We start from the raw sequence: 15,953 nt of genomic DNA on the forward strand, positions 1-15,953 counted from the left end.
GATGAAATATTTCATTCTATCCAAATTCATTACAAATAAACTCATTTTCCAGTTTCAAAAGCAATATCCTTTGGGAAATGTCAAGGTTACAAATGACAATAAATGTATAATTAGCTTTACTAGACTTTTGAGAATCAGCATCAGGCTAAGGGCAGTGGCTGTAGCACAATGGCAGGCATGTGGTTTCAAGGAACGTGCTTATTGTACATTCCTGGTCCTTCTATAGAAGACACAGAGCGTCATCCTAACCCATGGCACTGGGACAGCCCAAGTCTCAATTTTCAGGCCAAGTTCTTGCTACAACCAGGCAAAGACAGTGATGTGAAAATCAGATTTTTGTCATTTCACCCCATAAAAAAATCTTTTTTAAACTACTTCAAAGCTTCTTTATGTTTACACCTGGTCAACTTGCTGGCCCAGTCCTCCTCCTCCCCTTGACATACGTAGCTTTGCTTCACAGCCTGAGTCTGAACGCAGCTACTGTCAGTGAGATGGACATGTCAACTAGACACAGGTTTCACTGAACGTGTCTAACATTTTTTCCATAATCAGAGAATTTCCATTTGGTCTCAGGTGCTCACACATTAAAACAAAAGCAATCTTGAAATTATAGTGGTGTCTTGCATAGGAGAGCTAATGTAGTAAACAAGTTAAGTTTTAATAATACTCTTGATATCTCTCAAAAAATAATTAGTTTTTAGCCTTATGGGAACAGTAACCCCAGACTGGTCTTAATTCTGTATAACTACCTTATATTTCAGATACAAGTACAAACTTACATTTTTTTTTTTGAAAAGAGGACAGTTGTCCTATTTTATTATCATGCATTTGCTCCTTCACAAGCGGAATCTGATTAATGATTTTAGACAATCAGCTGAGGGATAACTGAGAAAGGAATGTTCCCATGGCATATGCAATCCTCCACCACCCACTACTGCGGGTCCTGGATGTGAGGTAGAGAAAAGGTCCAAATTATCTGAGCTAGACATTCCTACCTACCCAGTGACATCTTCAAGGAAGGAGCAGACATTACCATAGACAAGATAGTCTTTGATTCTCCACTCACTGAGCCAGCATTTGCAGGAATGTGAGGCATTCATTGTGTGTGGAAATGCCAGTAAAGCACCTGGTGGGACAGCTGTGCTAGCTAAAGGCAAAAGGGTGTAAAAGCCCTGCAAAGGCAGACACTGTAGTAAATGTCTCTTACTCTCTGACCAAGCCGAGGTCACAGATTTGCAGAGGTTATATGCTTTTCCTGCTCCAATGATAAATACCTACACATCTCGATGAAAAAAGTAGAAAAACGTTCAGTAAACTTCAAAATTTAAGTTGATTGATATTTGGTATTGTGAATAAGCCATTTTTTCCAAGCAGCAGCCTAGCATTTTAAGCAAATGTGAAGCCTAGAAAGTATTTTATGGCAAAATCTGGATGCTTCGCTACAGAGTACAACCATAGCAGCTGAACACCTTCAGTTGTACTGTCTTGCTTACTTAGTAAATTCAACTTCCTACAACAGATAATACACTTAAAAGGAGTTAATTATTAAAGCTACAAAAGTCCCTCAAATTCATCAATGTGGGCTCTATGTCTTACCCCACAACTATGTTTACTTTAGATTTGGGCAGCGAAGTCCTCATAGCTATCAAAGAGTGAATATCCAGGGGAAGCAGCATGTTGGGCAATCACCTTCTTTAACACATGGTCTTAAAGCCAGGAAAATACGTGTAAAACACTTGTATAAAACATATCAGGTCCTCTTTTGCATCCAATATATTGATGAGTTAAGGATTAAATTTTTATATCCATTTAAATACTCTGTATCCATGAATACCTGTCTTTGGAAATTACCCAAGGCCATTAACAACAAAGGAACCAGGCTGTTCCCACTGGAAAAAAATGGAAGGAAAAATAGCTGACATCAGCCTATTTTGGGAAAATGACACTTGGTGCTCCTTTGAGTTGGAAAGGGAGCATAAGAGTTCTTTAAGCAGGTTTCTCACTGACTGACCACATACTCTGGAGTCTCTTTGGTTGGAAGAACTTCCACAAACCTCAGCCTTGGTAACCCTCCACATTGGGATGTGCACATTACAATATTTAGAGATTTAAAATACTTTAGCTTTGATAGTAGCCATTACAGGTCCTCTTATGTCTTGTTCATCTACACTGAAGTGAAGGAGACATCTCATTTTCCACTGTATGCCCATTTTTAAGGTCTGAGAACCCATTTTAAACATCATTATAATTTTAATTCTCTCAAGCCAAACCTCATTCAAACAGTACAGAAACATCTAGAAAGGGAAAATGATTAATTTAAAGCTAGCCCTGTTTCCAGCACTATAAATTTCCCTCACGACCCTAGCAACATGGAGGAGGAATTGCATGTACTATTATTATGCATGCTTTAATGTCATGACTATTATTTTTAACGCAATGGGAATCAGTGTATTTTTTTTTTCCTGATTAACTGGTATTACTACAATACTGAGCAAGGACTGTAAATTTAGATCTGTAAGAATTACATTAGTTTTGGTGTCATGTAAACCATTAACTACACTGGGACTTGGTGAGTTTTTTGTTTCCACTGCTCTGACCCACTTCCTGCGGCAGGGCTGAATTTTGACTCCACACTGCAGCCTGTTCCTGCAGCATCCTTTGCTGTGTCACAATGCCCCATAAAACTGAAAGGCAGGGATCAGGTGGCTTAAATGCAAGGGCCACGCACAAGGAAGGAGCAAGCCCAAACACCTAGTGCTCAGGCTTTATTAAATTATATTTAACCCAGCTACTGAGGTAACTAGCAAGTTTACAACTCTGATGTAATAAAACATGTTGCTAGTAGTATTTTACATAAATCTGGACAACTAAGAGGAAAATATGGATAAACAAACACATTAAGCGATTTCAAAATAAAAAAATACTTTCAACCCAGTATTTACTTTTGAGTACATTTTTATCACTCTTTTGCCAAACTAGTAATAACTTACTGTCAGAACTTTAATTTTTTCATGCTACTGTGTAAACTATGTTTCTTCTTTAAAATTAAAGTTATGAAGTAATCCTAATGTGAAAATTCTGACCTATGTTAATCCTTGCTCCTTAAAAAGAATGTTTTACATTTATATTATAATGCTGAAGTTTGTACTGTGATATTAACATAAAAATGCTATTTCAGAATTAGCAAAGATTATAATCTTGTTAAAATAAGAAACACTTCTTCCTTTTCTTTTACAGGATATTGAAATTCCACTTGAACAAATGCGCACAATGTAAACATAAAATAAAATAAAATGTACACAGCATTCTTCCAAGTCTTCTGTAAAAGAAAATAAAATATATAAAATTGAATTGCAAAATTCTTATTCTTGCTCCCTCCTAAGTGTACTTGAGAAGTGTAAGCACAAACATGGAAGAATATATTTCCAAAGGGGAGTGAATACATGCTCAGATATTATCTGGGAAAAAAAATGCATTGAAATTCCTCTGTGATGAATAGACTTTTTTTTTTTTCTCCTCAGGGTGACCTCTACCTTCAGAATATGATGGTTTTATTATGATTAATAAATTTCATTTCCACAGAGGAAAGGAACAGTGTCAGCTTAAACTTAAAGCAAGTGGGTTTCTTTTTAAATGCTAATTTTTAAACACGCCCTTGCATGACACCAAATTTAGAAGCTCAGAAGGTTAGCAGAATAGATTCTGATTTCCATGCTGAAAATAGTAAGAAGGATTTAAACTATATTGTCACACTGAAAATCAGTAAGCTAGTTCAGTCACACAGTCATTGGTTCATTTATTCGCTATTATGCCAGCCTGCTTATTTCTCATTAAAATTAGTGGCGTTTTAAAGCTTTGTGATAATTTACAGTGGAGATAATAATTCAAGGATTAAACAATTACTAAAATTTAGGACATGAAAATGGCAAAGTATTTCGAATAAATTAATAGCCAATGCAACGATCTATGTATTTTACAGAATGTTTAATCAATGTATCAAAACCAAAATGTGCACTCACAAAGTCTTGCCTAAGAACACATATGATGAACCATTTTGATGCATCACTAATTAGAACCAGGTAAGTTCTGCTATTTTCCAGCACATCTGGAACAAGTTGGAAACAGGGGGAAAAAAATTGTATTTGCTAGCATTTTGTCACCACACTGGCACTGGTTCTTCAGCAGCTAGACTAACAGCTTACGGGGAAGTAACTGCGGGGAAAAATGAGTGTAGCTGTACTAACCGCTGTAAATGTAGCTGTAAACCATCCACCAAAACCTCAGTTCTTTACTCATGCTACGCCTCAATTGCTTCAATCATTTTCAGTACAGGGTTTAAAATTGCTAAAATACTACATAAAAGCGCACGTTTTTTTGTCCACTGCACAAATAAAGAGGGTTAAAAGTGGTAATTGATTGTGACATTTATTTTAGTAAGCCCTTGAAATTTAATCTGTTTAAATCATCAGTAGCAGGTATTGATGAAGTCTCTAAAATAGGGAAAGTATATGCCTCTCTAATTGTAATTACCATTTTAGGGTTTAAAGTTCTTTGGTACTATGGCTGTATTTCCATTACAACTAGGGCAGGCAGTGGAGCTCTGATACTGGAGACATTTGGAAGCTCCTTGATAACATACATACTACAGGGTTTAATAACAGCATTAATAAGGAAAAATTACAGTATAAAATATGAACCATGTTAATACATTTTACTCAAGTGAATTGAGAACTACAAAAGGAGAATTTTAAACATGATCTTATTTTTTAAGAATATGATGCACAAATTTTCTGATCACCATATTTCCCCCCATCTTTTAAAGTCTACATGTTGCTAGAAGAACTATAGGAAATGATGGATCTGTTTTAAGAACTCTAAAAAGGGAAGTTAAAAACCTGGTACTACCTCAGCTGAAACTAACTCTGATCTAATTCCCCACCTACTTGCAATGCTAGAAGCGAAGTGTACATATCCCTGGAAAGATCATATTTCTAACTTTTCCACAATATTATCCATCCTTTACTAGCTTGGATTGTAATTGAACAATCAAGCAATAAAAATGCTCCTTCTTCAGACCTGTATGTGTTGAATCTTCAACCAGAAGAACCTTAAATGACTGAAATCCTTGTACTGACGATTATTACTACATTTCACAAAAAGGCAGCTGAAGGAGCGAGACTTGGCTAAGCACGAGGAGGTCCAGCACTCAGTGCTTTGTGTTCCTGCCCTGCTTGTTCACCCAGAAACGGGCACTACGGCTAGCTGTGCCTCTTGCCAGTAGCAGGTGGCATGGGACAGGCAAGCCCCATCTCCCCTCTGTTGGCTCTTAATGCAGAATTGCAGTAAAATTTCAGACAAAGACATGAAGATTTTAGTAAAGAATTGGAAGGAATACAAGGAAAGCAAGATTACCTGGCCTTATCCAGATAAATGATTCCAGTAACTAACATCTTGCTCTTTCTTTCGGTCACATAACTACAGCGAGGCCAAGCAGCAGCAGAGCTCCCACCTGGTATGCACACCAGTTACACCACGCTGAGCAGTGTTTCACCTCAGTGGGTCAGCACTGCGCAGCAGTGCTAGTCCTGTAGCTTAAAATTCTTTACTACATTAGGATGGGATCTACTTATGGTGTTCAAAGCGTGAGCGACCAATTGGTTTATTTTCTTTTGGATATCAACACTGAGCAACTTTAGGCATTTCAGTCACCCAAAAGACCAACAAGTCTCTATCTTTCAGAAGGCAACAAGGAAATAGGAGTATCCTAAGTTTTTTACTTAAGACCAAGGAAAATGGTTGAAATCTGCTGATAAAAACAGTTTCCAGTCATTTTCCTCAATTGTAAAGGTTAAGAACACTAACATTTTCTATGGAAAGTTTTAAATGTGCAATATCAAACCCTAAGATCATTCTACAAGGGAGGACCATAAAATACTTCGCTGCGTATCACCTTCCTCTTCCACGACCGATAATGCTTCACAGATTTGTGATGTGGAGCAGAGAAAGAACTGGGAAGATGTTGTAGAGACAGACAGCACAATGAAACAGTGAAACTTCAAGGTATACTGCAGTGCTGAACTCCTCTAGATCTTGAAAGCCATGAGGGATTTGCTATTAGTATAGTATTCACATTCCTAAGTTTTCAGAGCTGAAGAAATTTGACCACAGTCTACCATAGGGATAAGGTGATAATAAAAGATTTCCACTAACAGTTCTTCATAAATACATCAGCCTCTACGTTCTCCTGCAGGTTGGAGCAAGAAGAAACTCAAGCCTATTCAGATTTTTCTGCATGCAGCGATGAATCTCAAAGTCTTGACTATTTACTTACTTATGTCACATCCAAATTCGGCCGGTTAATTTTCTCGCTAACTGATAGGCATGTTTTGCAGAAATTCCGGTCATTGATGCTCAGATCCTATTTTAATTTTGATTTGTGTAGGCCAGCCTGTAGCTTCTTTTAAAGTCTGTTAGATGTTTACAGCAAACCAAAGTTGAGCTACCACCTTATTAAACATGTAAATAAATATGATTGGAATTGGCTAATATGCAGAGATACAGAAGTGCAACAAGCAGCAGCTTCCCTCTGAGCTGATGCTGTGGAACAATCCCAGGGACAGAGCTCACCTTAGAAACTTTCACTCAAGTTTCAGTCTTGCTGTCTGGATTTGCATATGAAAGGATTTCAGTTGATGTGTACTTAAAAACCTAACATAATTCTATGCTAAAACCACCTGTCTATATAATCTTTATCTAAGAAAGTTAGATTTTATATAAACTTCATTAAAAAAAGCCACTGGGGAAACCGAGGCTTGCCATCAGGTGACACCTAAACCCAGCTGTATTACAATGAAAACCGAGTATTTCTTTGATATGTAAAGCATTTTCCTATTACTATTGCTATTATATTTTGAGGCAATACACCTTCAATGAATTTTTATCTATTTCAATAATAAATATACTGGGTTCTTAGTTTATTAAATTTTAAAGCAGCATTTTGTGCTTGTGCGTAAAGTTCTGTAATATACGATCATATTATTTTTTGTTTAATATTTTAAATGCAATATGATAATCTCAAAATATTAAAACTGAATCCTTGTGTATTTAATGTACATGCATATAACCATACATACATGCACACACACAAACCACCTTTTGTTTGTACTATTTTCAGTCTATCAGAGAAAAAAAAATCTGGTTACTTCATTAAAAAACCCAGTACAGAAGATACACACATGCTTATACGCACTTGTTGAGGGCAAACACAGATTATTCACTATTTCTGTTATCAAAGGAGCTTCACATTGCAAATCCTCCATTTACAAACCACAGAACCTCAGCTTCACTTAATCTTGTCATGTTGTCACATTTGACTAGCCATGCGAACTGACCTAGAACTGTAAGCACCAGGAAGGCAAGCTGTCAAAGAGATAATGACAAAGATGCCAAAAAGGGCTGCCAGTGTTTTCACTGGGTGAGAAAAAGGAATTAATCAAACTTCATGAAAGAAGAACAGAGGATAATCAAAGTGTTTACTGATGTTTATCAACTGATCCAATGGCCGAACATCTTTACCACACAACTACCAAGAGCAGTAAAATCTGTAACAAATGGAATTCCATATAAGCAGCTATTTACAGCAGCAGTAAACACAAGTTTAAACTGCCAACATAAAGGACACTTGAATTTATAGAAGAAGTTTTATAGTGTGCATTAGCACAACATTTTCTAGTCTTTCCAGAGCAAAAACTTCAGTATCTGCTATTTTTCACAGGGAGAAGCAGTACAGCCTTAAATAAATACTTGCAGAAAGACCTCACAGATTCTCCTTGATCTTCATTTTTTATTTTTTCTGATTAGTGGAAGACCATAACATAATAATAAAAGCATCTCATAGAAAATGGTTATTTTCCCAGTCAAATTGCTTCGTGAAATGAAGTCAAACCCATAGGCAGCAATACTAAAAGGGAAGAACCTCTCACAACCAAACATATGTCTTCACACAGTAATTCAAAAAAGGCTGAAGGAAACATCTCTGAAACTGCGTTCTTCCAATGAGTTAGAAGTTTGGATGGTTTGGATGTATGTACTTCTCGGAAAATCCTTTGAAAGAGCATATCCTGATCAGTATCACCTAACAGACAATATGAATAAGTCAGTGAGATGTATGCAAGCATGCACAGCAAAATTTTGACCAGCTACGATTACTTATGCACCTAAGCAGAGGTCCACCACACCTGGCACCTTAACCATCCTAAGCACTTTGTCAAATATTAATTTTCTTTTAAATAAGTACCTTCAAATTTGCTGTTGTTTCATGAATTAACTTTGTGGTAGTGTTAGTGCTGACAGGTTAACTAAAGTACCCAGGAAAACTGCAATGATTTGAGCGATTGCATTTGTTAAAAATTGCCAATATTCTGTTCAAACTATTTGATAGTACAAACTCCAATGTTTGCTTCTTTAAGCCGCCTGCTTTTAAAAAAAGCTTTTCCTAGAGTTATCAAATTAACCTTTCAGAATGTTTAATCTATTTTGGAGGCTATCTTTCTCCAAATGGAGGTCAATAACTTAATCTAAGACTGTCAACTTCTAAAGCTTTATAACGTTTTTCTTTTGCACACACACACACACACACACACACACACACACACACACAGAGTCCCACCTCCTGGGGATGATTCTGCTCAAATATGTAAATAAATACAGTCACAATTGGACAGATGTTATATCTACTTCCACCATGTTTCATTCCAAATTCAGGTTTATAAATACACTTGCCTTTCTCTCTGTTATTTCAAAATCATAAACTGCATATAAGCCTGGGAGAAAAATAATACCAAGCATGCAGCTGCACTTGTGTTTGTAGATGGAAGTTGGACAACATTTAAAAATTGGAGAAAGAAAGAAAGAGTGAGATAAATACAGGACAATGATCCTGTCCCATATTAACTCAAAAACCATAAAATGTAATATGCAGGTACATCTGAGGATGTGCTTGGAAAAACACTACAACATAGCGTTTTCTTTACAAACTGTGAATTTTGACCTTACAAAACCTAACCCCCCCCCCCCCCCCCCAAATCAAAATAATTGAGCACTGATTTGAAAAAAAAACAACAAAAAAAAACCAACAAAAAACAACCCCAAACCCTGCTTAAAATGCTAAAGATTCAAACCATGGGTTTATTCTGTGTCTCATTCTGATTTATTAAGAGCCTGATAGGACAAGTTGACAAATTGACCATTGCCCCCATCAGCCAGCAACCTCAGGATTCATTCTTCCCTAATGTAACTATTGTCAGAGATTTGCTTCAGAGATCCTTGTTAAAATTCCATCACAAAACTGATGGGCGGTTTCCAATACTTCCTCTACCTCTGTTCGAGTTCAGATCTGTTTGCAAACTCTTTAATCATGCCTGCCAGTGAAGATCTTACCCAGAAGCACAGAATGTCTCTTCTGAAGAGTAATTATTTTCAGCCTCAGAATGCACTGGATGCAATCAAGAGTGAAATATTATTTAAATTTCCCATGGAAGGATCTCCGTCAGACACTTGGACAGGTTTTCTTTATACAATGTGCATGTAAGAAGAGATACACATAAATACATAGAAATGTGTATATGGACATGCTATCCATTTGTTAACACATTTATTGATTCAAGATTATTTTATTCCCAAATCAGAAACCACATCATGTGGCTGAGGGCTAAGTATCCTCTGGCAGGAATGATAAATTATTAGGAAGAGTGAATATTACCAGCACAATCAACCAAGACCTCCCATTTCCATTTGATGATAAAGTTCCAACCAAAAGTTTACGTGTTGTATTATTATTATTTGAAATCTACAAACACACACATTCTTTACAAGGAAACAATACAAACATACGTATACCCACATTTCAAACACTGAGCATATTATCAGTATCTTCAATTTATATCAATTTTACAAACACAGTTGAATTACTGTAATTGAGTTTAGGAGCACTAAAAAAAGTACTATAAAATTTTACTGTAGGTGTTTTGCATGCATCTGAAAAACCACAGAAGGTTACCTTTGGTTCTAAAAGTTTATGTATCTCTATATATGCTCCATGTATTAAAACATAAAACATCAGATAATAAATTAGTTGAAAGTCAACTTACAGATTTGAAAGACCGTACGCAACTTTGGCAACTTGTACCACAGGAGTATGGGCCAAAGAATTATTTTTTTATAAAGCCAAATGTCCGTTAATTCTACGACTAAAGGTTAGGTATACAAGAAACAGAAGACACAGGCTTTCATTAGCTTTCTCCCTCAGATCATATCACAAAAAAGGAACCTACAGTCACCTATGATGGATACATTTATCATATGGTCAAAAACGTATCTAAAAAAAGTACCGTTGTTGAATTAGTTCAACAGAGGTAATTGACTGGTAAACTGAAAAGTTTTAGTAAATATACACAGATATCCATTTCCGTCTGTGTAAAGTTCATTGAATTTACTGATAAATAAGAGCGCTATATTTTTTACTAGAATTCCAAAGTAGTGATACATGGAATGTGTGTAATATAGTCTTGGACACTTGAATTGTACCTGAATTGCGGGGAGGGGAAAGTGTTTCTTAGAGAAATAATTATTGCTTAGAAGGGTTCACTCTGCAAAACAGGAACTTGTTTTCAGGACAAGAAAAATATTAAAGACCCATGTCTATCTCAAGGATTCCATGTTAAAAAAATAGCTAAAATAATTAGATTTATTCTTACTTAGCAAGGCCTAGATTTATCAATTAGTAGACTCCCTACTACAGCTCAATAATCCAGAGCTGAGTAGGAAGCACAAGTGAAACAATGAAAGCCAAAATCCAAGTCTAGTGAGTTCAAGGAAGTGTCAAACGCTGACTTCTCCAAATGTATTCTCTTAATGATTTAGCACTTTGAAAAATCTATGTTAAATGAGATTTTTATTACAGAAGAACTTTTCAGATTACCACCAAAAATTCTATGGCTAGCATACAGATCATTACAATTTTTGAATATTTTGGCTTTAGCTATGATCTTTTTCATAAATAAATGTTCATTTGTCTCTGTGTAGGTCACTATGGCATGAACAGACAACTCTTCACCTTTCATTCATTCCTGCTAATGTAAAATGCTATAAATAAAAACTTCTTAATACTGACATTTTGTGTCACACTATACATATACCCTTTCATCCTTCCATACAAGCAGCTTCTACGAGCTCAGTGGATTTTTTTGCATAACATTTTTGGCAGAATATGTCCCATCACTGTGACTATTTATTTTGGCTTTCGATTTCTTACGTAGCAACACAACACCATCCTTACCTGAGTTAAGACTAAGACTGTTCAAACTCTATTGCTTAAAAGAGAGAACATCCCTTGACATATTCAATATATTTATAAATGACCGTTACCTTTTATAAGCATCGTTCGTTCTTCTGTACCCACGGCTTACAACATGATAGTATATCAAGACTTTTTACTTACTAGAGAGTGATCCTCTGAAGACACAGACCCTCTCTCCCACTATCTTATCCATAGGATAGACTTTGTGAGTGCTTTAAGGTCTGCGGCACCCTTGTGGGCAATATTTGCCCCCAAAGAGTTAAAAAGAAAGTTGTTAAATCTATAGCACTTACAATGTCCTACATACATCTACTAAGCCTTTACTCTTTCCATTAGTTCTGTTTGTTTTGGCTTCTGGAAAGTCACAATCTCAATGGTACTGCACAGTAAGTTTTTATTAGAAGGTGTAACATATCCTTACTTACTAGGCCATATGATATTTAAACTGAAAATAAAACACCAAAGTCAGCAAAATAACCTAATGTCTTTTATATGGCAGAACCTATAGGCTGAAGCTATAAATTAATTAAACTATTCCAAAGATTTATACTATGGAGTTTCCTATGCTTTCTCTTACGATTAAATGCAGCATGTGAAAAAGGATATTGAGACCTGGATGGATGCATCAAGAAGTATCAATGATTGTTACCTGCAGAGGTGTTACAAGAAATTTCATCTGCTGCAACGAAGACGAATTGATTTCTGCAAGAGAAGATAAAATTCACAATACTGCTTGCTGACTGGGAAATGTGCTAGCTGCCAATTGACTTGATGTTTACAGATGGGGTAGGGTAAGGGTGCTTAATTTTAATGAATGTAGCAAGAAAAAGTGTTGACGTATTTCAGTACTATAGAGTTTATAAGGATCATGAGGTAGACATGCTGGGATCTTTTAAATGAAATAATGGTGACATTTGGATATGGACTATGTACAAACTCTTGCATTGGAAGCTTCATGTTTAGTGTTACAGATATGTCAATATATTTATGAAGTCTAATAAAAATAAAACAATATTTATACTGCTATAGATATTAAAGGGCACTACTGCAAAATATGTAAAAAGCGTTTTTTAAAAAAACAATTGAATTTACTTTGTGCATCTGAAAGGAGGATATTGAAAGTAAAATATTCTGCTTTTTGTATGTCTAATATGATTGCGATCAGAAAATGAATTTTCTGCTATTTATGAAAAAAATGACATAGTATATTCTCATATACTGTCATCCAAATACATAGAAAAGTCTTTTGCAGAATTAGGAGAATAAGCTAGAGATATGAGTAATTCAATATAAACCTTCTCTTGCAAAATTCTTTTTTAAACCAGGTAACATAAAAAGAGAATTGCTAAATACAGTAATATTTAAAATGCTGAAAACTTCATTACGGCACAAATCCTGATTTGATCTTTCTGAAGTCAAAGTAAACAGGATTTGGGTTGGTGGAAACCATGTTTAGGGATTAACATCAAATGACTCCTTTAAGTGCATATAGGCAGCTTCCTCAAATTATTTGAGTGCTGTGAAGGATTAGTAAAGAACCTGGGTGAAGTTTTAACGCTTGGGTGCTGTTTTACTCCAAATTGCATGTAGCTCCTCCAGCCTGCGCTGCTAGGCATGGTGAACAACCGAGGTTTCCTGGTTTGCACAGTTTTAATGCAAGAGTCTACCAAACAGAGCTAGAAGGAACTAGTTCTAGCTTGTACTAAGGACTGCCTGGAACATGGCGCTGCAGGACAATGAAAGCTCTGTCCAGCATTAAATACTCTGAAGATCCTAATGAAAACTGTTCCGTTCAGGAGCAAACGTGTCTTTGGGGTAATAAAACCTTGAAGAGTTAAGCCCCAAGAGAACAAAATCTATTTCTATTACTTCACCTCCAATCTGTTAAAGAGATTTGAAATTCTCATTTAGAAACCTGTGAACCTCGTCACTCAGAAGTTACATTTGGGGGCAAAAAACCCAACCACCACCAAACAAATAAGGAATCTGTAATCCATACTATAGGGACAGGACTGATTAAGATCAAAAGTAGTATCTGATCATTGCCTCTGCCCTGTCTCAGAGATACTAACACACTAACACAAAAACTGCCTTTTGGTATGAGTGAACTTGGTGATCAAACTGCATATTTCCTCATTTTCACTGGGATGTACAGACTGGTAGTTTTGCTCTTTATGTTGTCATCGGCAGCAATGTCACAAGCTAACAAGACCTACCTTGCATATGATGCTAAAGACATGAATTAAAAAAAAAAAAAAAAAGAAGGGGGATACATTTAGCATTACAAATACAGAGCTACTCTGGTTTTCATAGGTAGCATAATTTGTCACTGTATTTACTGCTATCACCTCTTTTATTATCACCTCTTGTGATAATTCTATAGAGACAGTTAGACGCTTGCCTAAAAGGGATTCAGCCAGTAGCAATACAGACTTACCAGCTACTGTTTTATAGAAAAAACCTTTTGATTCATTTCTATGAAGTTATTATACTGCTCCCTCATCTAAATCAAAAGATCACTTTTCCTTAAAAACTGCCTGGGAAGTGGCTAGCTGAGAAACTCGTTTTCTTTATCTCTGTTCAGAAGGTTGGTTGTTACGGAGCTCTGAGCCACAGATACTCTATCTTCAGGTGCCAAAGTACAGAATTATCTGTAAGAATAATACGCTGGCTTAGTTACATACAGAAAGACCCCAGAACACGAACTGCTATTTGTCTTTTGGAATGACAGATGTTATTGAAACTGTTCTGAGATCTTACTTCTTATTACCAACTTTTGACTCATTACTTGTAGAAAACTAATTTAAAAAAAAATTAGGCCAGAGTAATACCTATTTTAAAAATATCTACCATAAATGTTCCCTGTTACATTGCTTCGATTTACATAGGAAGATACTATTTTCCCTGTGTTTTGCTTTTGTAAAATTAATTTCTCAACTTCATAAATCAATTTTAAAAGTAAGGAGAAAATTACATATTGGTCAGCATTGTAGCTGCAAGAATTAAAAGACTAGGTGCTGGAGTTCAGTAAGTCAGTTCAATTTTTTATAATTAATTGGGTGTTATTTGTAACAATTACAAAAAATTGCTTAGTCCTTTCATGGCTTTAGTGTTTTTATATTTAGTTAAATTCTATGCTATTGTCTATGTAGACCAAGAGGGCCAACTGATAATCAGAGGTGTTGCTACACACATATATCACACCCGATGGCCAAGGCAGTATTATTCCTTACTGTGGACAACCCCCCAGTTTGCAAAAGGAGTCCTCCTGAGTTAAATGACACTGTGGTGCATCTTATCCTATATGTCTTAAAGTACATGAGGAGCAGACCTGGACAAGGGCAGCTACCTACCAATGTCCTTGGTTGTTCCCTTTAATTTTATGCACAAGGCTTAAAAAACTCACAAGAAAGACACAGTGAAAATTCATGACATGTTTTAGGCTCTTATAATGTTCCTCATCACTGCTACACTTTCTATGGATTCAAAAAGGTACAAGAAACCTAAGTGGGCCCAACTTTATTACACAATAAGCCCTGCTCAATTATTACGATACGGAATTGCTTCTGTAATTTAATTTGTGTATTAACAGTGAAAGTATAGGACAAAAATTTTACTGCTCATCGTTTTCTGCTTTAGATGTAAAAGAACAGACATTTGAAATCCAGAAAACTTTTTTTTTTTCCTTTTAATAAATTTATAAGAGTTGTTACTGGTTTTAAGGGAGATAAACAGAAGTATAAACTGAGAGACTAACATGACAAATACAGCAATCAGAATGTGCAGTTGGATATATTCAATCTGCCAGCTATTCGCACCCTGGGCTGGTGCCCCACTTGTGGGTGCTGGGGTGACACGCTTTGGCAGCCCCCACTCGCCGGTGGGACCCGGCCAGCGCAGGTCAGGGAAATGAGCCTCTGGGAGCCGGACTGGCTACCTTCCACCTCAGCAGCTATTTCCCAAGGGCAAACACTTCTGCATACTATTACTTCTTTCCAGCCTATGTATCATTTTCTTATTCCTTCTAGGAAATTGAAAACTACCACAGATTTTTACTAGTATGGTAATAAAGATATTTTTAAACTTGGGAAAAAGATAACATTTGAGGTATTTCCTGAATTCAGACAGAAACAGAAGGGGAGGGCAACAAAATATTAAGTGATTTAGATGCTTTTTCTTACTTTGGGGTAGTTATTGAACCTGCATTACCCCAATTTTGAAAAGATTCAAATATGTTCTAAATTCTTCCTCTCTATTCCCCACAGACACTTTGGCAGGCCCTTAAACTGACATGACCCCCCTATCAGTTTTAGCACCTATTTCTACCCAGCAGGTCTTTTGCATACCCAGTACATTAGGTGCTTGCTTTCTCTCCCCTGGATGCTGTTAGTTTGGTGAAAACAGACCATACTGCAGCATAAAACTGTATTTTTTTTTAACTTTTTTTTTTTTTTTTAATCTTTAATCACTAGAGTCCAAGCCTTATCCTCACTATGGCTGTTTAACATACAGAACTACTTCTGTGAAGAAACCCGTCATTGAGTTTTTACTGCTTGCTACCCTGCCCTAGGAGGATGCAATGTGTGGTAGAATGGAG

The 15,953-nt window shown here is 36.2% G+C and overlaps 1 protein-coding gene across 1 annotated transcript in view; it reads right to left on the reverse strand.

The window, feature by feature from the left end:
- RBFOX1 (RNA binding fox-1 homolog 1) overlaps positions 1 to 15,953 on the reverse strand; it is a 917,418-nt gene that overhangs the window by 4,096 nt on the left and 897,369 nt on the right. Inside the window, 1 exon segment of the mRNA XM_055806591.1 lies at positions 12,006 to 12,058. Within this exon segment, the coding sequence (XP_055662566.1) occupies positions 12,006 to 12,058 (53 nt within the window).

The sequence above is a fragment of the Falco peregrinus genome, chromosome 5, assembly GCF_023634155.1.
Source record: "Falco peregrinus isolate bFalPer1 chromosome 5, bFalPer1.pri, whole genome shotgun sequence".
Classification (NCBI taxonomy): domain Eukaryota; kingdom Metazoa; phylum Chordata; class Aves; order Falconiformes; family Falconidae; genus Falco; species Falco peregrinus.